The sequence below is a fragment of the Ascochyta rabiei genome, chromosome 3, assembly GCF_004011695.2.
Source record: "Ascochyta rabiei chromosome 3, complete sequence".
Classification (NCBI taxonomy): domain Eukaryota; kingdom Fungi; phylum Ascomycota; class Dothideomycetes; order Pleosporales; family Didymellaceae; genus Ascochyta; species Ascochyta rabiei.
In genome coordinates this window covers 641,118-666,342 of record NC_082407.1, presented here as the reverse complement: position 1 = coordinate 666,342, position 25,225 = coordinate 641,118, and the positions used below count along the sequence as shown (strand labels likewise).

The 25,225-nt window shown below is 54.4% G+C and overlaps 7 protein-coding genes across 8 annotated transcripts, besides 7 other annotated features; 5 read left to right on the top strand and 2 right to left on the bottom strand.

Annotated features, from left to right (window-relative positions):
* Positions 1-4,198: 4,198 nt before the first annotated feature.
* EKO05_0001866 (uncharacterized protein) lies at positions 4,199-5,023 on the top strand (the record flags this gene model as incomplete). Its single annotated transcript, XM_038942242.1, has 2 exons — positions 4,199-4,368; positions 4,420-5,023. 2 exons carry the CDS (start codon positions 4,199-4,201, stop codon positions 5,021-5,023), a joined length of 774 nt encoding a protein of 257 aa, XP_038795333.1.
* Positions 5,024-11,954: 6,931 nt separating this feature from the next.
* On the bottom strand, positions 11,955-12,592 carry EKO05_0001865 (uncharacterized protein; the record flags this gene model as incomplete). The annotated part of the gene is made up of 2 exons (XM_038942368.1): positions 11,955-12,218; positions 12,341-12,592. 2 exons carry the CDS (start codon positions 12,590-12,592, stop codon positions 11,955-11,957), a joined length of 516 nt encoding a protein of 171 aa, XP_038795331.1.
* Positions 12,271-12,302: a tandem repeat.
* Positions 12,422-12,504: a tandem repeat.
* Positions 12,593-13,139: 547 nt separating the features above from the next.
* Positions 13,140-13,231: a tandem repeat.
* Positions 13,232-13,479: 248 nt separating this feature from the next.
* On the top strand, positions 13,480-15,473 carry EKO05_0001864 (uncharacterized protein; the record flags this gene model as incomplete). The annotated part of the gene is made up of 4 exons (XM_038942216.2): positions 13,480-13,528; positions 13,582-13,781; positions 13,831-14,297; positions 14,348-15,473. The coding sequence occupies 4 exons, from the start codon at positions 13,480-13,482 to the stop codon at positions 15,471-15,473; spliced, it is 1,842 nt and encodes a 613-aa protein (XP_038795330.2).
* Positions 14,000-14,034: a tandem repeat.
* Positions 14,096-14,128: a tandem repeat.
* A 518-nt stretch (positions 15,474-15,991) lies between the features above and the next one.
* EKO05_0001863 (proliferating cell nuclear antigen) lies at positions 15,992-16,974 on the top strand (the record flags this gene model as incomplete). 2 transcript variants are annotated; one of them, XM_059635785.1, is made up of 5 exons in its annotated part: position 15,992; positions 16,041-16,081; positions 16,132-16,561; positions 16,620-16,909; positions 16,957-16,974. In XM_059635785.1, coding segments are annotated over 5 exons (780 nt in total). The 2 variants fall into 2 exon arrangements, with proteins under 2 accessions (XP_059491768.1, XP_059491767.1); XM_059635784.1 differs by having other exon boundaries at positions 15,992-16,561.
* Positions 16,975-17,262: 288 nt separating this feature from the next.
* EKO05_0001862 (Pyridoxal kinase) lies at positions 17,263-18,859 on the top strand (the record flags this gene model as incomplete). Its single annotated transcript, XM_059635783.1, has 6 exons — positions 17,263-17,316; positions 17,365-17,375; positions 17,425-17,504; positions 17,553-17,765; positions 17,815-17,932; positions 17,992-18,859. The coding sequence occupies 6 exons, from the start codon at positions 17,263-17,265 to the stop codon at positions 18,857-18,859; spliced, it is 1,344 nt and encodes a 447-aa protein (XP_059491766.1).
* A 462-nt stretch (positions 18,860-19,321) lies between these two features.
* Positions 19,322-20,115, bottom strand: EKO05_0001861 (dUTP diphosphatase; the record flags this gene model as incomplete). The annotated part of the gene is made up of 3 exons (XM_038942211.1): positions 19,322-19,423; positions 19,471-19,643; positions 19,707-20,115. 3 exons carry the CDS (start codon positions 20,113-20,115, stop codon positions 19,322-19,324), a joined length of 684 nt encoding a protein of 227 aa, XP_038795329.1.
* Positions 20,116-22,829: 2,714 nt separating this feature from the next.
* On the top strand, positions 22,830-24,491 carry EKO05_0001860 (Plasma membrane low glucose sensor; the record flags this gene model as incomplete). The annotated part of the gene is made up of 2 exons (XM_038942196.1): positions 22,830-22,927; positions 22,979-24,491. 2 exons carry the CDS (start codon positions 22,830-22,832, stop codon positions 24,489-24,491), a joined length of 1,611 nt encoding a protein of 536 aa, XP_038795328.1.
* A 236-nt stretch (positions 24,492-24,727) lies between these two features.
* Positions 24,728-24,747: a tandem repeat.
* Positions 24,748-24,793: a tandem repeat.
* Positions 24,794-25,225: the final 432 nt, after the last annotated feature.

Here is a 25,225-nt window from a genome sequence, read left to right as displayed (position 1 = left end):
ACCGGTTACCCGCCCACCAGTACACTATGCATCCGCCATCAAGCAACTAGCGAAAAGCAAAAGATCTTGTAACCAATACGAATTATATCGTAAGGAGAGGCAACCAGGAGTTGAACGGTCAATCGGACTCTTCGACGCGTATCTCACGACTAACAAATATGTCACCATACACGTCTGCCTCGTCCCAACAAGGCAATCAGCGCCATGGCGAAAACTTGGCATACTACCAAAGGCACCCTTCCGACTTACAGCAGGCTCAACAAGGACCATTAAGCTATCAATGGCCGGGGCAAGCTCTACCTCTACACAGCTCGCCACTGGGGGCAATGCAACGTCCATCTCCCCCAGTTTCACAATATCAATCACCACCAGTGTCACAACACGCATCGCCGACTATGGTTCAACATGGTTGGCCTTCTCACGGAGGTATCCAAATACAGCATTATTCGCACCCGCCACCCTCAAACTTTCAGTACCCACTTCAAGCACAACAGCCACAGCCGATAGCGGATCTGCATACCAAATCTACAATGGTAGACGCACGCCGGATAGACGAATAACCACCGATAGCTGGACTTCACGCTACGACAATCCAAATTGGAACACTACGTCTATCAATTCTATCTAACGCGTGTCGACCGCACTTATACACTTACCGGCTTACTATTCGTACGAGCATTCTTGTGCTCTCTACTGAGACCCGTAAGCAGACGAACTTCTTTCCATGACGCCATGTCAGAACTAACTTTGTCTTTCTAGCTACACGGAGCGATGTAAGGAGTGCGGATCACGAGATCCGGACAACGGGTATTGAATGTGATTCACATTTGACTTTCATGTAAAATGGTATCAGCTTCAGTGAGTATACCCAAACTACCTGGATGAAACACATAGCTGGGCATGACAAATTTCTCTTATATGGAACACCTTGCCCGTTTTTCTACGCATTATACCACCACTGCCGCTATCTAGTCTGCCCAGTAAGTCGAAAAGAATGGAATTAGGGTTTAACTCACTTTTCGTGCTGTCGACCTGTTTAGAAACCGTGAGAACAACTGCATACGCTGCACTTGCCGCAGCTACCTCAAACGTTCTGCTAGTTATCGCAAATATCATGATTGATACAAGGAGAGTGATGAAACCAGAGATTACGTTAAGTCGCTGCAACATCATGAACAGTCGTCCTACAGCAACGCAGAAACTAGTGAGTTACTCAGACTCCGCGTCGTCATCGACTCCAGTTGTGTCCCTAGTGCACCATGAGAGGGAATCTTCGAATGTCATACCAGCCGTCCAGTAGAAAGGGCGAGTTCTGATTATTATATAACGAGACGTATGCTTGGAACCAATACGCAGTGTATCATTCTAATGCCGGTTTTATGATACGTACGTAGTTCCATGTCTGTTTGACCTGAGTGAAGCACAACCTCACAGTGAGTGCGTAAGTGCAGCATTAGTGCTGGATCTAGTGGGCACTTGCCAAACAGAAAAGGTGAGCACTCGAGCAGGAAGCCCTTCTTGGCGCTATGATAAGAAAGTTCAATGAGTGACAGAAGGCAACACAAGTCCGAGCTGCTTCTACCCTTATCCAACTTGTGGCACAGCCGCGCTTAGTTACACCGCACCACTGCCCCAGTCTTGGCGGGTTTGCGCTTTTTTCTACTTGTCTTACGCCATTTCTTGGTAGTATTATTTTCTTTCACTTCGGCTTATTCGTCAAGACCTCTCAATAGAGATTTTTTCACAACCCGCTCAGTAGCTTCAATACACAAATATGCCATTCCTCAATATGACAATTGACTTGCTCAGTGGGTTTTCTGATGTGCAGAACACCTCCATTATGACGTGTTACTGACATCTACAAGTTGGGCGCCCAAACACCAACGCACCGCAGTCACGACCCAGTCCACACCTTGCTCGGCTCCGCACAATCCCAGCGCCACTTCCATACAACAACTAGATGCACATCTCAGCTTTCAGCGTCTTCAATTGGACCATGACCAGACAGTTCCTTGACCCGCTCTTTATCATCTCTAGTTCGTATCTTTTCGCAAGGATCTCTCACTCGCTATGGGAGAGTGTTGCGATCGAGCAAGCTAGAGCCATTCTGGATACGACGCTTGCTAAGCGGGGAGTGCGTTATGCGTGTCTAAATAAGGCTTTCGCGTGCAATGTTTGCACGTTGCAACTAGTCATCCGTCGGGGAAGGAGTGTCGAGCCGTGGGTGTGTAACCATGAGGAGGTTGAATGAGCGATCTGAATGTGTATGGGGTAACAGACTGGTAAGTCAGAGCTTTGATGATTGAAGATGATCTCCCGTAACTATTCCGAAGGGAACATACAACTTGGAAGAATGCTTGTACAGCAGGTGACGGGGGCCAAGCTGATGGGGCGGCCTTTTCATTGATGGCCACAAGAGTAGTCACACCATGTATCGGGACTCTTTCCCATTATCTGTCCAATCTCTTTCACCGTAAAGAAACGCTATCTCCGATCCAACTGCCACTATTGCTGTCGCTGCAAGGCCGATCAAAGCCCCGCTGAAACCCAGAGCTGCGCATGCGGAGTATATGATCATGATGTAGAGGTAGGCCGTGCGAAACAAAAGCAGCAAAAGAGTGCTGGGCTCTCGCATCTTGTTGTTCGAACCGAATGGGAAAGCGAGGTGTTGATAGAGCTGTGTCGGTTCCACGCGACTCTTCAGGCGCATGCACATATTCTGCACGACACGCAGGGCTAGACGATATAGATATTGTCTTCCCTCTGAGCGTTACGATGGCGCATGAAGCTTTTATTTGAAATCCCCTTTAGTATTTTATCGTTAGGCTATTGAGGTGAGGTGCAAGTGATGGTGGTCCGGCTCAGCCGCGCGTCCTGGCCATCAGCCCGTATCGGTACCTGCATTAGGTCTTACGGATACGAACTGTTAAACTCTGCTCGCTTTTGGGTACCAAATCTGGTCTTTTAATTCAACTCAATTAGGGCATCCAGTGTTGAACTGTTCTCCGAGCCAAAGTCAGTCAACGTCCCCTCTCTCGGACATATTACTAAGTAGTAGCTCAGCCTGATCGGCAGCTTTTATCGGCAACGAAGATGTGAACATGCTGATCACCGATGATGTGTTATATGTATAGGTGCGTAGAAAAGCCGCTGTCGACACAAGCATGCTCTTATTCAACGCAAAACCTGCATGTCACTACTCGTTACTTCCCTAACTTGACCGACCTTGACAGGGTTGTCTTGGACTAAGAACACTCTCTATGACCCGGCCTCCTGGGTGAGCTATGGAACAGCATCTCAAACATCGTTCTGGAAGTCGACTGTTTACTGATCCCTTTCATATATCTCAGCGTGTTTGATATGACGTCCGCACTGCATCCTCGAGGCTCTTTGGTTGCGAATACAGGGTTCGAGTGAGATCAGTCCGCAAGCATATCTTCTCTCCATACCAAGGTCTTCTACTGGCTACGTAGGTCGCAGCTGATTATTCCACAGTCAACGCAGCCAAGATGAGCGTTGGCGATGAGCGTCAGAGCGAAATACGAGGCATGGAGACGGCGGCTTTAATAAGAGGCAACGATCTCAAGGGCCGAATGCACGGTGTTGGGTGATAGCACATCCGTTTATCTGTGCTATGTCGGTACGAGATATGACACTGTAAAGTCAAGTAGACCTGAATACGCGACTTTCGGCTATGACCTATCAGGCTAGCGCGCCTTCCTTCCTCCTCACTCCGTGCACCACCACACCTCGTCACCACCACCACAATAGAGCATTGCCGCCAGAGTCGTAATACCCACGGCCTTCAATTTTCTCACTTGGTTAAATTCTCGCGCATGAAGATGTCGTGTAGGCTGAGACGAATCCGGAATCAGTCTCGGAAAGTGTGCTCTCTGATGTCTGTGACTGTTCACGATGAAGTTTGCTTTGCACCACCAGAGAAAGAGATTCGATGCTTTCACCGTTCACTTAATGTACTCTTGAATGACTGCTGAGTTGAAATTTATCGTACGGTCGCTTTCGTATGGGCATTATCTCTTTCATCCTCCTCGTCACTTTCATCCCTCATAACCCTTAACAACAGGTGCCTGCAAAGGTACTGGATTCTACATCATCTTTACGATTATATATGCTCAATTTCAGTCCTCTGTTTCTCAATCCGTTCGTTACAAGTTTCACAACACGGTCATTCGCAGACATGGCTACGCAGAAATCATTAGATCAAGTCCGGAAACCGCGGTTACAAGCCAGCTCTGTTTCCAACGGGAGAGTTTCCAAGAGAAAGCATCACAAGTATGTTCGTGGACTCAGGCGCAAGGATGGTTTGCTGAACACTTTCGTTGCCGCGCGTTCTGAACTCATGCGCATGTGAGTTGAATACATGTATAAGAGCTAGTCGTCACAAGCTAACACATTTAGCGCTGAACGCAACTCAATAGAGTCCCCACTTCTACGTCTTCCAGGAGAGATACGCGACAAGATCTGGAGATACGCTCTCGGGGAGCATGAGATCAGCATCCAGAATCTCAGCCGCGAGGAGGTTGTCAGCGATGGATACGAAATTCGCACACTTCACTCAGAAGCTCTGGTTTCTCCAGGATTCGTTCGCCATACGTTCCAGCTTCCCAAGGTCTGCCGGCAGGTGTACGTCGAGTCATCGCATCACGTCTACCTTCTTAACACGTTCACCTTCCTCAGTATGGGCGCGTTCGATCGGTGGATCAAGAACCGGTGCTTCGGTCAAAGACGTCTCATTGCATCCCTCGATATCCCCCGCGTGTACACACGGCTATACCGCAGTGGCTTCCGTAGAAGCTTCCGACAAAAGTTCCCGAATATCCGACGGATCGGTATCGACAATTGGACGCTGTTCTGTGAATACGGAGAGATTAAACGTGTACCGGAGAACAGGCAAAAGAGTGCTTTCGAAAGGTGGAACGATGCAAGGGCCAAGATTATCGCAGAGGTCAAGGAGAAGGAGGGCCACCACGTCACCGTTGCTTGGCACAGCAAGTCATACTGAGTTTATCATGGGCTCCGGCATGCGCGCGATGAGTTGAGTGAGTGCAGTTCGCTTCTCTCTCTTCAATGTCACGAAGGGGTAGCACTTCACATCGCACTTCCCCGGATTGGATTCTTATCAGCTGTTGCTCGTCAGTCAGATTGATGGGCGCAATCCTGCGGTTCATCCGGACGAGTCATGGTAGTTGTTTTCTAAACGCTTTTAAACTGCGGTAGGCTCACCACATCTTGGTTTTGTCGATTGTCTGCTTTGTTGCTATGCTCACAGCTTTTGGCATCGATTCCACGGAAAGCTCTCCATACTTGCGCGTAATATGACGCTCTTGGGCTACAAACCCTGACTCGTCACCATGTGGGAAGTTTTGAAACATCTCATCATAATACCAAAGTTACCTTTTTCGTCCACCTTCTTCCAATAAACCTTGTACGTTGATATCGATGCCACCGGCATACAAGGTTGTCAGCAAGGGAAGTAAGGTTCAAAATACTCCCACGATTTGGCACCCTTGCAGCTCACATACATAAGATGAAGGCAGATAAAACTTGAGAGAGTACGCTGTTTACCGTGCTTGTCCTGCGCGCTTGCTTCTCTCGTCCGCTCACTCACCGCCAAAGTTTTTCACTTCAACACTGTGTGCCACCATACTTTCTCCCTCCTTACCACTGCAGCGCAAAATGGCCGACGTAAAAATAGCATACGAACGAGACACCGGCATGCTCGATCCGACGCCGCGCAGGTCCCACACGAGAGCGACGTACGTCCACGCGGCACAAACCCCCGTACACAAGACCTCACTAACGCCAGGAAGGTACGAGCGCAACGCTACGGAGTTGCCTCTACTCCCTTTACCACCAGGGCTGCGAAACCTCATCTTTACACACGTCCTCGGTGGATGGGAGTTCGCACTCCGCGGCGGCCTCACCGGATGATGCCGACCCCTCTACGATCCCCCAAACAACGATGATGACTACCATGTGCTGGGAATGCGCCGAGCACGTCGCCAGATCTACGCTGCGGTTGCTGCCGCTTTCGCTCAATGTGTTCCGCTGCGACGGCTGGGAAACTGTAAAGCGGTGGACAGCAAGAATGCCGGCGCAGATGGGTGCTGTTTGGGCTTTTAAGGCATCGTGGCTAGTAGGAAATGAAGATGTCAACGAAGAGCGCTACCTTCACAAGTTGAAACTTGAGATCTCGAGCACGTATTCGATACTTTGTAGTTTCGAGCGCGTCGTCAGGGTTGAGGTGGAATTGCGTGTGGGGGGGATTGAAAACACACCAAAGTGGTTGAAAACACTCGTCGACAGGAATCATCGAGTGAACTTTGTCTTCAACTACATCGATTGAGTTTAATCAGCATTGAAGGGGAAAGGAAGCACAAACCAGGTTTCAACAGCATGCACCTCCAAACCAACTGTGGTGATCTACACGTGCACATTAGCGTTCACTCCACCTGTACCTTATTTCACTAGCTCCTAGCGCTCGTCTAATTAATCGTATGTATTTGAGCCTAGCTAAACTCGTAAACATACGGTCCCAGCCAGAAGTTTACACCGCACGCTTCCTAAGCTACAAAAGCCGTGCCTCAATCGTGTCTTGGTTTAGACTCGTACTGTTAGTCTGCAGAGACACGTGTACTAGCAAGCGACTGCGAGCCTACTTCATAGTTGTTATTTATCGTGGCTCGCGACTACGTCGCCTCGCCTCGCATCTGCTAGCTCTTTGTGCCTGGTCTGTCTATATGCAACACAACACCGCTAGTATTTATCTAGAGCGAAAACACTGCTGCTAGGTAAGGGCTGCTGTGTTTTGTTTTACTTTAAACTCCTTCTATCTGTCTGTGGAGATATTGGTAATAGCAAGCAACTACTAGCCTACTTCCTAGTTCTTGTTTATCATAACCTGTATGTAATTACAGCGCTTTTACTACTTGCTAGCTCTTCGTGCCTAGTCTGTCCGTGTGCAACACAACAGCGCGGATATTTGCTGCCGGGGAAGCATGTCCGCCGCCAATCAGGGGCTGCTTTGCGTGTCTCTTGTTTCGAACTCTGGCTTTCTGCGGGGAATCGGCAAGGCGGTGTTAACGTTTCTTTAGTAGATAGAGAAGGTTGGGCTGTCGTGCCTGTTGTTCTTGTACATGTAACCGTCTTTGATACCTACCTCTACCGACGCCCCGTTAGAGAGTACATGCCTACACTCAAGCAGCCTTTGCAGCTAGCAGCGGTGTTTTCCTAGAGATAAACACTAGCGGTGTTGTGTTGCACACGGACAGACTAGGCACGAAGAGCCAGCGAGTGCGAGGCGAGCCACGACGAGCAAGGATGAGTGGGTGGTTAGCGGTGGTTACAGGCGTAGTGCACGATCTGACCCTGACAGCTGCGGTGATCAAGCGGAGATGGAGCCGCTGAACTGTGGCTGAGACGCAGACGCAGACGACGGTCGATGATCACGGTAGGACCGAAGTCGAGATCTTGTGGAGGTGCACGGTCTAGACTTGAGGCGCTGTAAGGCTAAGAGTGTCCACGAGGCTGTTTGCTCCCGTATGCGCGGTGCTGCAGATACGGAAGGTGTCGTGGGGCTACTGTGGCTGCGTCCGACTTTGGAAGTCGATAGCTTGATCATAGGCAGTTTCACCGCTGGATCTGTGGGCTGGGAGCTTTGCTGCTCCGACCGGATCGCTGTGGGTGAGAAACCGGTGAAGTTGGACATTGCGACATCACGGCTTCGTGGGGGGTGGACAAAGTACTCGTGCATACGTGAGAGACAGTCAGGAAATAGCTCACCGCTTTTTCCACTCTCGGTTCATTGGATGCTGTGTTGTGCGTTCGTTGTTGCCAAGCAAGACATAACCAATAGTACTGATATGTGAAAATATATCGAGTATGTATATGCTCGAAGCAGAGTGACACAGCGCAAGTTGAAGGTATTGACATACGCTTGGAAGACCGTGCAGGGGCAGCAATGCTCGTGCCTTCGCAAGTGACGCGATTTGGTGACACCACTTCCACCACGTCGATCGTTCAGCATTCGTAACTCTTCTGATCGGAACGATTTACCCAAAGAGATAGAATCATTTTTCTCTATGACATATCGAATCGATGGGTACAGGGTACTTGCTAGCAAAAGACTGTCCGCCCTCATTCGTAGAGGTCAGGTGAGGGCGAAATTGACAAGGGTTTCTGTTGGCACCTCCTGTATGTTGCCTGATCCGATAGATGTGGCTCAAAGGGGCTCAAAGTTAGGAAGACTTTTGCTTCTCGATACGCAGATGGAGAAAGCAAGGACAGAACGTACTGATATCGCATACATGCACCATCTTCCGCAAGTGTCGGGGCCCCTTACAACGAGAATTTTGTGGATACTCAGGGTAACCCTTTGGCTTGTGGCGCGTCGAGGGCGGGTCGTCTTCAGGGCTTCTTTGAGGTTTTGGCGCATGCCAACTGCGCCGCACTAAGCGCTGAACGTACATAACCGCTGTGCAAGGGGCTGCTCCTGCTGCCACCCCAAAACCACCTCGGGAAAAGAGCAGGAAAAACCCTTGGATCGGTACGAGATACCGCTGGCCCTGTCTTGAGAGTGACGGGCCGAAAGGAATGTTCGGCAATGTAAGTAGAGACGTAGACATCCATTTGACGGATATATAGCGCCCGCCATTGATTGGTCCATCCCTCTTGAACAGATAAAGTCCGCGGAGTATGGATGAGCGCGAGGGCGGCCTTGGTACAGGGTGGAGCATGGCAACAGATGGCGATTGAGTGCAGGACAGCCATCAAATCCCGTGGCTGTTGGTGCATACCACTAGATGCCTCGTATCTCGACAGACGACAGGGATCCTGTAGGTTGAAAATCTATGCATACACTGAGATGTCGTCAGTATACTGCCAATTCGCAGAGTTGAAACTGGTTGTAAATTGCGGGCTTCAGTCTTTGCATCCATTCCACGCTACTCAGCGGCTCCGCTAGCATAGACTAGGCAGTCTCCGTGAGCCGAAATCCTACCAAAACATGGGTGCACATGGTAGGATTTTGCTTTCAGGCTCAAGCCATTTAAAGTCGCTTCCCTCAATTTGCTGTGAGATAAGCATGAGAATGGAAGCCACTTGGGTACTGACAAGATGGTTCTTGTGGTAATTGCCTTGCAATATCATTTGGCGCTCGGTAGCAAACCGTTCCTTCGACATAACGGCATTGCCCAGATCCCGCGGCGTCCCGAGTCCGCATGAGGGGCTTGTTACGGGGCCGCATGAAGCTTGTGCCACGCTTGAGAACGTTGTGCGACAGTGTATCGTATGCCGAATCCCATTGGCGAGTTTGGCGTTTGGATACTCTGCATCGAACGCTGCTCTCATGTTCAAACTTGGAATGCGATGAGAGTTGCAGAACGAATTCGGCTCTCACCATACGCTTGGCTTTGTGAGGGGGCACAGCAGAATGCGGGTGTGGTCATTCGCGAACGTTGGATCACTGAAGGTTCGCAGGCAAACCTGGAGCTGTGCCTCAAAAGCTTTCCCTTTCATACAGACCCAGTATCGACCACCAAGGCTTCCACTTGCTTTCGATATACCATCTTTGCATCTGGGCTTGGGCACTGAGTAAGTCCTCAGTTTTGCAAGTGTACGAGCCGCATACTTCGAGGTTCGTACGGCATGTTGACCTGATACAGCACTGCGTCTCTTGCGTTCGGCGGCTGTGTGTTCTGGTAGCGTCTCGAAGATTTTGGCCCGACTCCAAGACCTTCGAGTAATTTGTAGGCCGTAGCGTGTTGCTGCGACATCAATTAGCCGCTACCGTCCGCATTGCCCCTCAGACCTTGTGATTCACAGCATGAGCTATAATAGCTCGAACGGCAGCTACAGTGGTAGCTGGCCTCAGCAGGAATCTGGGCAAAGCAGCGAGGCCTACCTACAAGATGAATATGCCTATGCGAGCCGCGGCAGACAGATGCACCTACAGCCGGAAACTGGTAACTCGAGTTACCCGTACCACAGCGGCGAAAGTGGTAATCCACACCACTCGGCCTACAGCAATTCTGTCGCTCGAAACAATCCGTACGCGCAGAGCACGGCAGCCCTGATTGGTGCGCATTCTGCTTCGCATTCAATATACGGATTCGCGGGCGTATACCAGCCAGGCGTATACAGCAACACGCCCGCTCAGTATAATCATCAATACGGTTCCCAGTATGTATGCGCATGTTTCAAGATGCGGATCGGTGCCTGTAGCTGATGAGTTGTAGAACCCAAGGATGGTCGAATGCTCAACAGAGTGCAGCTGGGTCAGGCGCCCAGAGGGTGATGCAGTCTCCTCTAGCTGTATCACCAATAACATATACGAGCCCGGCGTTGCCGCTTGTCGCGCCGAGACCGTGAGTTGCATTGTCCGAACGCGGTGGAGGATACTGATGTTGTTGGGCAGAGACATGGGCACAGGCCCAGAATACAGCTCTTCCCATACTTGGCCAAGGGACGCTCGTCGCGGACCAGGCTCTTCGAATCTACAGTACGGGGCTGGTGAAAGGTCGACAAGAAGTGGTGCCGAGTGTACTGTCCCTTGTCCGTACGGCTGTGGGACTGTTTTGACCGGCGTACATGCTGTCGGCAACATGACTCGGCATCTCAAGTCTCAGAACTGTGTTGGGTCTGGAAAAGATAAGACCAAGTACAGTTGCCCACTGCAAGGTTGCGACAAACGGTACATTCGGTCTGACGGTCTGAAAGTGCATCTACGGAAGAGACACAATGTTTCGGAAGTGCCTGATAGGACCGGAAGCTCCGAGTATGAGGAGGTGGGGTGATTGGGCCTGGTGGCGTACTGTTGAATGTTCGACAGTCGATTTGTGTTCTGTGGATGATTCCCAGGTCGACGTAAGCGATATCAGGGTCATGACGATGCTGGTTCAAGCCAGCCATTGTCGTGATTTCGGCATTGGCCTTTGAGCGCGCTATCTTTCGGTTCGTCTTGCTAACGGCTGTTTTTTTGTGTTCTTAATCTGAGATGGAGCTGGCAGACAGGAGCGTGTGAATCTGGCACTTCATTCAACTCTCGGAACATGGACGGCATGGCAGCAGGAAAAGTTTTATTCTGGAGTCGCATTGATTCCTGCGTTGAGTCTGTTGGTGTTTATGGAGGCTGGGTGAGGCACAGAATTTGACGTGTCGTGCGGAGGTGGTGGCCTGGCGGAATGAGAAGTGAGGCCGAAGAGCAGGCGCTAGCTGGACAAGATCACTTCAGGGTAAGAACGACCACACACTATCGTTGGTCTGATCAGCATATACAAGCTCCCTGCACGTCCACCAGAAGAGTGCACGTAACACTATCCCTCTTTGTGCAAGTGTTGACATGGTGGTGAATACTATTGAATATTGTCTTGAACTCATGGCGCCGTGTTGGATGGTTTCTTATGGGTATTCATGACGTTTGTTGAGTTAAAGCTCGGCTGCAATCATGCGAGAGTGAGTATTGACTGAAGGAAAAGTGTCGTATTGACTGCAGGAAGAGTGTTATATTGACTGCAGGAAGAGTGTTATATTGACTGCAGGAAGAGTGTTATATTGACTGCAGGAAGAGTGTTATATTGACTGCAGGAAGAGTGTTATATTGACTGCAGGAAGAGTGTTATATTGACTACAGGAAGAGTGTTGTATGTGGTGTGCATTCGTGAGGGTATTGTGCGGTACAACTACAAATCGGCAGTCTGCAAATCTGCTTAACAAGCCTCACTCAACGAGTCCCAACTTGGTCCAGCATTCGTGGCCAAGCATTCATCAGTACCTGTCGCGCTGTGGCTGAGTGATGCAGGTGCTGGACACTACGGCGGGCCGTGACCAGCAACACTCGCTCCTCATTGCGCTAGCATTGTGTGGTGTGCCTCCTCTTGCAAGCAACGCCGTGTTCAGCGTGCCAATTGCGATTTTCGTCTCAGGAGTGCCGTCTCTCACGCTCTCACCAGCCCGTAGAACAGCGTCCAAGTAAGCACAAACCCGCTCAGACCGCCAAACACATCGCCCAGCCACAGGTCGCCAAGCGGCTTGTAGAAGTATTTCCCTGCCTGTCCCTCCGCCTTCAAGACGAATAAGAGCAGAGATACGAGGAGGGAGGCGGCGAGGTAGAAGATGAAGCCCGGGTAGGATTCGAGGCCGAGCGTGCCAGCAGCGACGCCGAAGAGGGAAGCGGTCAGGTTGCGGATGTTGGATGTTACCTGGGGAGTCAGAGGAAGTGTGTGTCACAGCGGGGGAGGGGTGAGTGTGGTGGCAGACAGCAGACAGCAGGCAGCAGACAGCAGGCGAGGGAGACTTGGCAGGACGAAGAGAGGAGTAGTACCTGTGTGTTGTGCTGGACGCTGGTGCCGACAATGGGATTGACTTGGAGCTCGCGCTCGTCTACGGTCGCCATTATAGAGCTGCGTTTGGCGTTTGGCGTTTGGCGTTGGCGTCTGGAGTCTTGCGTCTGGCGGTTGGCGTTTGGTGTTTGGTGCTGGGTGATGGAGACGAACGATGCTCGGCCGGGAACTGACGAGGCCGAGCCGAGCATCCTCTGCAGCACCCCACAGATATGTCCGTGCGCAGGGTCCATGGTTCACCACATAGACGGGCATTTGCTGCATCGAGACTCGAAAGCATTCACTGTAGCCAGCCTTCGCAGTACGCAGCTGATCGTGGCTTCCGGTACTGCGGTCACGTGCTCAGCCACCCCAGGGACATGTCCTGGTGAACCTGAAGTGCTGCGCTCGTCCAACAGCACGGTCTTGTCCTGGGCGACCTGGACGCCATGCTAGCGGCATAACCTTGGACTTGTCTGGCCGAGACCGTGTTTCAGGACTGCCACAGTAGATATAGTACAGGGAAGCTGCACGTGTGGAATGGCGTGAACAACAACCACATCTCTTCGAAAGCTGCGCCAGACCCAGACGCCACACAAACACATCACAGACCTGGCGTTGCCTGCAGGTCATCGCTGTATACAGGGGCTCTAGCCTAACGGCGGCCTAGACGGCGCGCCAATCTTGTGGGCCCAGTTCCGCATCTTCATCTCCGCTCATCTCCTGGTCCCGGGTGGCTTAGATCTCAGCTGGAACCACCGTGGCACTCCCTACTCAACTCCATACACTCCCTGCTCCACTTCCATACACTCCATACACTCCATACACTCCATACACTCCATACACTCCATACACTTCATACACTTCATACACTCCATACACTCATTACACTCATTACGTTCATTACATTCATTACACTCCCTACTCAACTCCACACACTCCAAACACGCGCAACAAACAGCCAGACCAACCACTCAGGCTCTCCCTCAGCCATCGCCTCGTCGCCCTTGGAAGGCCCCCGCATTTCGCGCCCAACAGGACCCTGGACGCGAAGCCACGAGCTCCGAGCTGCAGTTGCGTCACGCGCCGGACATTCCACACCAAGCCACACCACCCGCAACATGCCGTCGTAGCGCACACCATGGAGAGCGTCATACTTGAAGACTCGCCGCTGGCCGCCTTGCTCGAGGGTACGCGCCAGAGCCCAGAATTATGCGCCCGCTCATACTAATAGCCAGGCTAGGCGACGGAACTGGAGGGCTGCTCTCTGCGCCGCCGTCCCCAGCAGGGTCCAGCGCCTCCGACGGCCACGGCCACGGCCACGATTTTGCGCCACGCGGGCCCTCGACGCTGCACTCGAGGATACGAGACCGACTCCCGCGGCCGCTGCGCATCCGTGCCACCCGCCACGGCTCCGTCGCCCGCATCCACCTGGCGTGCTCGGTAGGTACGACGGCGACCTGCCCGCGCACAGCTCCTGACCACGTCGCAGAAAGCCGTCAATGCTCGACTCGGGCGCGCCGACAACGAACGCTTCCTCGAACACTTCCGCTACCTCGTCGTCGCCTCACAGCTGCTCGGCGAGCCGTCCAGCATACGGACCACGGCCTTCCCCAGCCACTCCCTGGTTCCCGGCCCCGAGTTCAAGGTCGCGACCACCAGCCCCGCCGGCGCTGCCCTCACCGCCGCCACCGCCTTCACCCTCGTCTGGCTCGTCCACTGGTCGCGCCGCCGCTCGGGCTTCAGCAAAGCACGCTTCGTCGTCGTCCTCGTCGTCTTCGCCGTGGTCGCAACAGCGTCGTACGCCCACATCCGCCGCCAGTGGCTGCACACCCTCAGGCAGCAAGCCGTCGAGAATGCCTCGGCCCTGGTCACCAACCTGCAGGCTTTCGAAGCCTCGACGTCATCGGCGCTTGCGCTCATACAGGAGGTGGAGCTCGTCTCGAGGGGCTACAGGCTGTACGCACCCATCCCTGCCCACACTATGCGCACACGCTGACGTCGTCCAGATCCATGCCCTTACCCCCCATCTCCCGCATTGAGGACAAGGCACAGGCCCGCCGCTGTCAACGACTACGCCGCAGCCTGCGCGCAGCCTTTGCCGCAGTCATCCCCGTCTTGTCAGAGCAGTGCCAGACACTGAAGCAACAAGTCCAGGAAGACGACATTGAAAAGTACCTTGATGTCTACGAGATCAGCAACCCCGACCTGCACGACGCCTCTCTGGGCTGCACCGAATCCGAGTTCGAAGACGCTGAATCTTTGAAGGCGCTTCGATCCTGGCAGTACCGGCTGTCCACCCTCCGTCGCGTCTATCTATGCTCCTTGCTCGCCCTCCAGGCCGACGGTGGCAAGGCCGACTTCTCAAGGTGGGCGACGGTCGTTGACTCCATGATTGCTGTAGCCGCACCAACAGGCGAATGGAGTGAGAAATTCAACAACGTGCTGGCTGAAGAGGAGCAGTTCGTGCTGCCGTCGCTGAACAAACTGCAGCCCACGCCAGGTCGCGAGAATCTGCGCAATTCAGTGCGCAAGCTGTCAGGCCTCTCACAGGGCATTCGCGGACTGCAGGCGAAGATGCAGGTGCTGCGTGAAGAGACCAACAAGAGCCTGGAAGACACAGAAGACGTCACCGAGCTCGGCGGCCATCTCATGGTGCAATACGACTCGATTGGCGCCGATCTGAGGAGTCTGATTCAGGCCTGGGAGAGCGGCAGAAACGCCCTCGCCCTCAACATCGAGCGCCACGAGCGGCGCATATCCCAGGCGTCCAGCAGCGGACTGCGCTCCCCCGTGCCCAGCCTGGGTGGTCTGACGGCTGTCGATGAAGGCAGTCCGTCTGATGCTCTGCGTGCTTTGAATGGAGAGACGCTGAGTCCGCAGCAGAGCGCTCCCCCGAGCGACCAAGGCAGCAACTCGGACGACGAAGTCTTCGAAGCCATTGCCATTCCCAAGACCCGCCTCACCATGTCGAGGGAAGAGCGCATGCAGAAGATGCAAGCGGACCGTGCTCGCCAGGCCTCGTTGCGCGAGCAACGCGAAGCGAGCAATAACATGCTGAGAGAGCTCGAGAGCGTCATTAACCTCCGACCGCACAGACATACATTGCCGGCTGGGCGCGTTACGAGTCTCTGATGTCTTGATTTTCTGTCCAAAGCTCCAGCTAACATGTCACTAGCAGTCGTCGGTTTGATTTTGCGAGGCGTTCGTTGCATGCACATTTTGATCATATACGCTATACCACATACCAGGGCGTATTGTATTGTCTCATTGCGCATGGGAGACATAATGTTTAACACGGTGGTATTTAGCTTGTTCCGTAGTCTCGCGGGTCTTATGCCCAAGCTCTCGTCAGCGCTGATTGTGTTGCTATTGAGGAAGCTGCAGTGCGGACGTGTAAAAAAGACAAAGCAAAGTAAAGTCGTTGATTTCTGATGTGCGTCAAGTGACTCCACTCCAACACTCGACACGCGAAGACTGCCAAGCGTGGCTGGTCTAGCACTTTACGCGTGATTTTAGCGCGACGCGTTCTACTTTGTGCCGCGTTCGCCTTCTGCTGCCTCGCTCCCACAACAACAGCACACCACACGTCGACGCTCACGCATTGCAATATACCCTTCTCCTTCTCTTCATCTACATAATACACATTCAACAGTAGGTTGATCGCCACCGACTGTATGTATCACGACTAACATATCGCAGTGCTGGAGGCACGCTTAGAACAGGCCAACCTTCTCAAGAAGGTATGCATCAGCTCTCAGCGCACATCCAACACGGTCTAACGTGGCTTCAGATCGTCGACGCCATCAAGGATCTCGTCCAGGATTGCAACTTCGACTGCAATGACTCGGGTATCGCGCTGCAGGCCATGGACAACTCGCACGTTGCCCTCGTCTCCATGCTGCTGAGGTCCGAGGCCTTTTCGCCCTTCCGCTGCGACCGCAACATCGCCCTCGGTATCAACCTGGGCTCGCTCACAAAAGTCCTCCGCGCGGCGCAGAGCGACGACATCCTCACACTCAAGGCCGAAGACGCGCCTGACGTCGTCAACCTGGTGTTCGAGAACAGCGCGTCCGACAGGATCAGCGAGTACGACATCAAGCTCATGGACATTGACCAGGAGCACCTGGGCATCCCAGAGACTGAATACGCCGCCACCATCTCTATGCCCGCTGCTGAGTTCCAGCGCATCTGCAGAGACCTCACTGCGCTGTCGGAGTCGGGTACGCCATCCCCACACGACAACCTCATTCAATCACGACTAGCACTAACAGCACCCAGTATCGATCGAGTGCACAAAGGAGGGCGTCAAGTTCAGCTGCCAGGGTGACATTGGCTCGGGCTCCGTCCAGCTGAGACAACACACCAACGTCGACAAGCCCGGCGAGAACGTCGAGATTGACCTCAGCGAGCCCGTCTCCCTCACCTTCTCGCTCAAGTACCTGGTCAACTTCTGCAAGGCCAGCGGGTTGTCCGACACCGTCAAGCTGAGCCTGTCCAGCGAGGTGCCCCTGCTTGTCGAGTATGGCCTGGCCAACAACAGCTACCTGAGGTTTTACCTCGCGCCCAAGGTTTGTCCGCCGTCCCTGAATCGATTGTCTCTTGCTAACACGGCCAGATTGGCGACGAGGAGTAAGCGATTTGTTGTTATGAGCGATGTGTTTCAGGATTTATGTGGGAATACAGGCGGCGTACTGTCTACGGTTTGCGTACGGAGCGTTATCGCGTTCACGTACAACGCGACATTTGGCGAATGGGCGACTCACGGTCGTCCGCAAAGGTTTCCGAGGCTCTGCCCCACCAATCGCCCCACGTCATCGCGTGGAATTTCAGATAAGCAATAACAATACACTTCACACACTCTCGCGCTGTTCAATTCTAATTTGAATACCCTCAAGTTGCACAGCTGCTTGAAATCAAGATCATGGCTTCGGACGCGCTCGTGCCAGAAACGCGCGTGCTCGCGATCGCCAGCCATGTAAGAGTCACCGCGCAGCCGTACCGCGTTTCTAACTGAGCGCGACAGGTAGTCCATGGGTTGGTTGTGTTCAACTCTTGAATGAGGCTCAGCTGACGCGATACCCAGCTATGTTGGCAACAAAATGGCGACGTGTGTTATGCAAGCCATGGGCTGCGACGTGTCTGCAATCAACACCGTCCATTACAGTGCGCGCTCCAGCAACACTTCCTCGCCCACAGAACTGACCGGGACAGGCAACCACACGGCATACAAGCAGGTAAAAGGCACAAAGACGACGGCCGCCGAACTCGAACAGCTCTACGAAGGCCTCCGCCAGTCGAATCTCACCAACTTCGACGTCCTCCTCACGGGCTACGTCCCCAGTGCGGAAGCCGTCCGGGCAGTGGGGAAGATTGGACGGGATATCAAGTTTAACGCTGGCACGAAGCCGGGGAGCTTCTTCTGGGGTGAGTGCGTGCGGGCGAGTCAAGGTGGGTGGCCGTGCTGATAGAACAGTGCTCGATCCTGTCATGGGCGACAATGGCAAGCTCTACATCCCCGAAGACGAAGTGCCGGAATACAAGAGCCTTCTCCGGGAGGCCGATCTGATTCTCCCGAACCAGTTCGAGGCAGAGTCAGTAGCGACCCATTCAGTCCTCCTACTGCGGCCCAGCTAATTCATTCTACAACTAGAACACTCTCTGAAACTCCCATCCACGACCTCAACAGCCTGGCGGAAGCCATTCAGGTCCTTCACACGACCTACCGCGTCCCGCATGTCATCATCACCTCCCTCCGCCTCACGCGCGACAACCAAATCCCTCCAAGTCGGCCCACCACGCAGCCGCACACGCCCTCCGTCGAAAACTCCGACCCCCTAGCATCGTCCACTCTACCGCAGCACCGTGCCAATGCTCCACACCCAGAGAGACACGAGGAAGTCGAAACCCTAACCATCATCGGCAGCACCGCAACCTCCGACTTCAAGCCGCGCCTCTTCCGAATCGACACGCCAGCGCTGCCCCTCTTCTTCTCAGGGACCGGCGACATGTTCGCCGCTCTCACCGTCCCGCGGCTACTCGAAGCCGTGCAGCGTGCCCCCGAGGCCCAAAACCTCGCCTCCACACCCTCCTGGCGCTCCCCCGACGCCGTCGCAGCCCCAGACCTCCCCCTCGCACAGGCCGCGCAGAAAGTGCTCGCCTCCATGCAAGCCGTCCTCGCCCGGACCGCCGAGGGCTGCCACGCGCGCATGGCAGTCTACGACGCGCAGATCGCACGTGGCGGCGGCGGTGACCAGCTCGAGAAGAACCGCCATCTCGCGCTCATGAACGCTAGCGAGGTCGTGGTCCCGCGGCATGTGGATTTGCTCGTCCACCCCCCGCATCTCGAGCGCTTCCAGCCGCGCGCCGTGCATGTCGACGGTGGGAGCGCGGCGGGCGGGAGGCCGACGGCCGAAAGTAAGACGTCGGACCCCGAGACGGCTCAACTAGGAAGGCAGATTCAAACGCAGAACCAAGCCGCGAAAGATGGCTCTGCGGCTGGTGATAGCGTGCAGGATTAGGCAACCATCACATCATACACCAACAAAACTCAACGTCGCAATACACACTCTACATATCAACGTGACAATCCTCTAGCGCACCTCTACACCCAATATAGAAAGGTCTACCACAAAACGTAGCAACAGAAAACACAACCTCTTACACAGACTTGGAACCATCAGAACCCAACCTCGCGCTACCAACTGCGTCGTGGAAGCTGGAACAGCAGATAGGTGCCTACTTGCTTAGATGGCGAGTATATAGCTAGAACAGCACCAATTGCTGTCTAGTCCATCCTAGGCCCTTCTAGCGTTAGCTGCTTGTAGCAACTGACGCAACGTCCCTCGTTCTGACGGTTTCCTGCAGGAGTGAGAAACTTCAGCCCCCACTGCATTGCTTCGACTTGTCCATTGTGGTGATGGAGAAACGCTCGCCTGCAACAGTCTCTCTCCGAGTCGACACCCAACCTTCCACCCTCCCACCTAGGCCGCGCCGGCGCCAAATCCGCCCGTGCTGCCGAACCCGCCGGCGCCGCGCACGCTGTCCTCGAGTTTCTGCACGACGACCACCTCTGGCATTGCGATCTGGTCCAGGTTAGATAGGGACATGTAGCGACACGACAACAGCGCACCTTCTCGACAATCAGCTGCGCAATGCGGTCGCCGACCTTGACTTCAAAGTCCGTGTCGGACAGGTTGGCGAGAATGACGCCCACGGGGCCGCGGTAGTCGGCGTCGATGACGCCAGCCATGGTGTCGATGCCGTGCTTGGCTGCGAGGCCAGAGCGCGGGGCTACGCGGGCGTCTGCGGTGTGTCAGCGAGAGTGCATTGCATGCACGTAGACGCGGTCGCGCAGGGAGAGCGTACAGGTCCCGACGGGCACGGAGATGGAGATGTCGGTGGCCACAATGGCTCGGCCGCGCGCAGGGATCAGCGTGTCCTTTGCGCTGTACAGGTCGTGTCCGGCGGCGAAGGCACTGCCCTTTGTGGGCGCGGTGGCGTGCTCGCTCAGCAGCAGGACCTGCAGCGCCTGCTCTGCTGCTGCACCGGCGGCGATGCTGGGGGCCACGGGCGCGGGGGGCGGCAGGGCGGCCATGCTGGAGCTGGCTAGCGGGGTTGGGGTCGCGGTGCCCGAGTCGGTGGTGCGCGGTAGTGTCGAGGCCTGGTTGAACGGGGCCGGGTCGATGATTCTGGTACGCTTGGGGAGGGGCGAGCTGGGGAGAGACGGGGGCTCGTGGGTGGGGGCGGGTGTGCTGGCTTCGGCTTCGTCTGCCATGGTTGAAATTTGTTGTCGACGAGGCGGTGAGGGTGAGGTTCTGGTGGTGGGGCGGCGGACGCGCGCGCGACGCGTCGAGGCCAAAGCGCGTGCTGTACTTCCACTTCACTTGCACTTCACTTGCATTTCCACTTCACTTCCACTTGCACTTTACTTGCACTTGCACTTCACTTGCACTTGCACTTCCACTTCACTTGCATTTCCACTTCACTTGCACTTCACTTGCACTTCACTTGCACTTCCACTTCCACTTCACTTGCATTTCCACATCACTTCCACCTCCACTTCCAGCTTCGTAGCTCCGAGGTAGGTGATGGGTTGTCTGTCAACAGCGGAAAGCAAACACAAATTCGCTAGATGCGTTCACGTGCTAATCTAAGCTTGCGCAAGCTGCCTGATTGGCTGGACGATGCTGGCAGGAATTCGACTTCGAGTTGTTGCGTTCGACCCAAACGTCAGCCATGCCTGTCGTTCACAATCGACGAAACTAATCATCAAGTAAAGGGACTGAAGAAATGTGCTTCTGTCGCTGCTACTCGCCGTCGAGCATTGCGCTGCCTCCTCTCAGGCGTGCCAAGCCTCCCCCTCCCGCGGCTTGCACGTCTTCGGCGTCTCGGCCGCCTCCACAGCTTCACGACCCTCGACGTCGAACGAGCGGTAGGTTTCTCGGCAAAGTCTAATTTGGCGTTTCGACCTCTTTTTTTGGATCGCAATCAGCCCCCGGACATTGCGATCGTCGTCGGTCCTACGGCTGCATCAACATCCTGGGTCAATTCCGTCGCCGGTCCCACGGTTGCACCAATTTAAGTCAGCATGTTTGCCGTGTTGGACGGGCCATCTCTTCAGGCAAAAAAAAAGTGCATTGGTCTGTCATTTCGTTGCTCGATTCCAAGGTGTGTCTATCAACGCCAGTCATCACACACGACAATCGAGCTACAGCACACACCGCGGAGCTGCAAGCGTGGTGCATGGGTGGGACGATCTTTTCATGTCTGTCCCGTCTCATGGCAGCTCAGCATCTCGTCTCGCAGCATCTGATCGGGTGATCCTCGTTCGAAAAGGTTGGCATGGCTTGGTCAGGTCAGGTCAGCTCGATTCGCCACAGCAGCAAGCGTCAAGCGCGCCTTGATGTAGGCGGCGACGCTGGGTCTCACGTATTATTATTGTGACGGTGCCAAGGCGTGCATCTGGATCAGCAGTCGCCTGTTCTGTTGCACATGTCATCGTTCCATGAAGCCATGTCGAGTCGTCACGATCCCCGCGGGCTCTGTACCCCGCAACGCTGTCACTGCGCCGATCCTGGCAGACTCTTCTCCAGGCGGTTGGGCACCCTGCGACTGAAGCAAGCAATTTCAGAAGTTGTCACAACAAGCGGAGATGCAGGCAACAAGTGGAAATGCAGACACCAAGTGGAGACGCAGCAGCTCAACACCAACCAGCTGCGACAAGCTCAGGGGTGCCCGAGGAAGTGGCGACGCCAGCGCTGCTGTGTAAGATTCTGAACGTGATTCTGGGTCATGGTGTTTGACTAGTGGGAAGAATCCTCCCGTGAAATGTTCCAAGCGCGTCGAGTGCACCAGTAAAGATGCGGCCGAGACCGCGCTAAGGCGCCAAGCGTGCCACTCAGAGCTTGTTGAGCCTCCAGACACCAGAGGGAACTAATGCACCCCGCTGTCCGTCAGCTGCCACACAGCCAATGACCGGCCAGAAGCAAATTTTGCTGCCAGCGTCCCCCTTCTCACTCCCCCGCGCTCCACTATCGTCGCCCGTGCAGTCGGCCACAATCGAGCCGGTGTGCGCCTAGAGCAGAGCCTCATCGGCGCCATCACGCAGTCCCTACTGCGCTTGTACGCTCCAAGCCACTGTCTCCATTCCAGGGCCCTGCTCAAACAAGCTGTTGGGAGTCTGGCATGGCCGCCGCATGTCAGCATCGTGCACTGGTCCTACAAGCACCACGCGCGAATCCTCGGCGCGCATCTGGGCCAGCACCGTCGAGATGAGCTTTGATGGTGGCAGTAACGTCTGCATCTGCCACATCGAAGAGCGACAAGCCACTCCAAGCTTGTCGACAGCCGTGATCGCCAAGACAAGGTCGGTGGCATGTTGATGGGCAGGCGTTCATCATGCACACTACACGCTCATTGCCCGAGCAGCCACCTATCATCATCTCCACGCTTGCACCCCCGCTTCGGCCTGCCGTCTGACCCTCTGTCGTCGCGGCTGCATGGGGGAACCGGTACCTCGTGACCAGCTGCTCGACACTGAAAGCGTCACGACAGTATCCGTTTTTGGCACGTCGCCACTGACGTCGTCGCCAAAGGCATTTCTAGAGTCAAGTGGAATGAGCCTCGACAGCTCCAAGCCGCAGCACAGTCACGAATTGACATGGTCTTGCTTGCAAATCCAAAATGCACAGCGGGCGCGTCTGGTGCGCTCCAGCTCCAGCGCTAGAGCTCGTCGGAGCGGCGTATATGATTCACCCCAGGTGCTTTCGGACCATACCCCACTATCCAATAACACCGCTAGCGCAAACTCCACGCTCCAGCCTCTGCGCTAGTAGCTGCCCATGGGACTCTGCATATCGTGTAAACAGACGGGCGCATGAGTACTTAAGGTCGATCGCCGCCGCTCCTCACATCTCCTCTTTACGCTGTGAACCTCATCCGCTCTACACTCCCCTTACACAGCTCTCTTCTACGAAGACATCTGCCATTATGGGTTTCATGCTCAAGGCCCCACCGGGCACGCCTGGTTCGGCTGCTCCTGCCATCATGATTGGTCTGTTCGTCGCCTTTGGCGGTGTTCTCTTCGGGTGCGTCTCTGCAAACATTCATGTTTTCGAATCTTGATCTGACCTCTCTAGGTACGATACCGGTACCATTGGTGGTATTCTTGGAATGGCGCACTGGAGAGAGCTCTTCTCTACTGGTTACCGCAACAAAGTGGACGGCCTGCCCGATATCACGTCCGAGCAAAAGTCCCTCATTGTCTCCATCCTGTCCGCTGGCACCTTTTTCGGTGCTCTTACCGCTGCCCCGACCGCCGATATCCTCGGTCGCGTTCTCGGTCTCGTTGCTTCCAATGTTGTCTTCTGCGTTGGTGTCATTCTCCAAACCATTGCTACCGACATTCCCCTTTTCGTTGCCGGTCGCTTCTTCGCCGGTTACGGAGTCGGTATGATCTCTGCGACCATTCCTCTTTACCAGTCCGAGACATCCCCTAAGTGGATCCGTGGTGCTATCGTTGGTTGCTACCAGTTCGCCATCACAATCGGTCTCTTGATTGCTGCCATTGTCGACAACGCCACCAAGGACCGCAACGACACTGGCTCCTACCGTATTCCCATCGCTGTGCAGTTCGCCTGGGCTATCATCATGTTTGTCGGCTGTATCTTCATCCCTGAGACTCCTCGCTGGTATATCAAGAAGGGCCGCCCAGAGAAGGCCGCCAAGTCTCTCTCCAAGCTTCGCAAGCTTGACCTCGAGCACCCTGCCCTTGTCGAGGAGCTTGCCGAGATTACCGCCAACCACGAGTACGAGTTGACTCTCGGCAAGGCCACCTACCTCGACTGCTTCAAGGGCAACCTTGGTAAGCGTCTCGCGACTGGTTGCCTTCTCCAGGCTCTCCAGCAGCTCACGGGTATCAACTTCATCTTCTACTACGGCACTTCGTTCTTCCAAAACACTGGTATCAGCAACCCCTTCGTCATCACTATGATCACCTCCTGCATCAACGTCGTTTCCACCATCCCTGGTCTTTGGCTCGTCGAGAAGTGGGGTCGCCGCCGTCTCTTGCTCTTTGGAGCCATCGGTATGGCTGTCTGCCAGTTCATCGTCGCCATCGCCGGTACCGTCGTTGGCACAGACAACCTCCCCGTTCAGCGTCTCTTGATCGCCTTTGTGTGCATCTACATTTTCTTCTTCGCCTGCTCGTGGGGTCCCGTCGCGTGGGTCGTTACCGGCGAGATCTTCCCGCTCAAGGTTCGCGCCAAGTCGCTCTCGATGACGACTGCGACCAACTGGCTGCTCAACTTCGGCATCGGCTACGCCACACCCTACATGGTCGACTCGGGCCCCGGCAACGCCAACATGGGCGCCAAGGTCTTCTTCGTCTGGGGCGGCTGCTGCTTCATCTGTATCTTCTTCGTCTGGGCCATGATCTACGAGACAAAGGGTCTCTCCCTCGAGCAGGTCGACGAGCTCTACGGCAAGGTCTCCAAGGCGTGGCAGTCTCCCGGCTTCGTTCCCTCCGTATCCTTCCAAGATGTTCAGGACGCCACCGTCGACAACCGCCGCATGAGCTTGACCGATGCCGAGGCCCACGCCACGCGCAAGCGCTCCGCTCAATATACTGAGTACAACGAGAAGAATGTTTGATTTTGCTTGAACGATTGACGCTGCACATGATTAGCATGTGCTACCTTTGACGAAAGCGAGGTGTTAGTGTGTGTGTTTTTGTTTCAACTGCTATATCCATTTGCTTTTCGCACGAGTCGGTCACGATTGCAACTCGCCCGCGGTACATATCTCAATCGCTAAGAATCGAACCAATCCACGTTCCATAATCTAGGCGGTTTCGTGCATGCTGCTCGTTTTTACATGACTATTATCATCATTTTCACTTCCACCTCAATCCATCTCCATCTCCTATCTCCATCCCCCTTCCTTTCCTTTCCCATTACGAACCACATTGATTTCCACTATTTCTCACGTCCGCATCAGAAGAGAAACCCACTATGTCACACGCGGCGAGAAAAGAAAAAGGAAAAACGGTATCAGGTCACGCACCGCACCGCGACCGCAAACAGCCATTCTGTCCGTGCTAGACAGCACAACGCTTTCATCCGATCCAGCAACTCTACGTCTAAGCTACAACATACGCATTCCAATCCGCGCCGCTCCACAGCTGTCACGCACATGCACAACCGCAGTGCGCAGCCAAACAAGGAGGGAACTAAGTACCTGCTGCATTATTGCTGTTCTGAGAGTTGCCTAAGACTCCATAGCCCACTCGACTCGGTGTTGGCGGAGACGCGCAAATGCCAACACCAGCCGCGGCTAACCACGCATATGGTATCTCCTAGCGACTCTGTAGATTGGACATTCAAGTC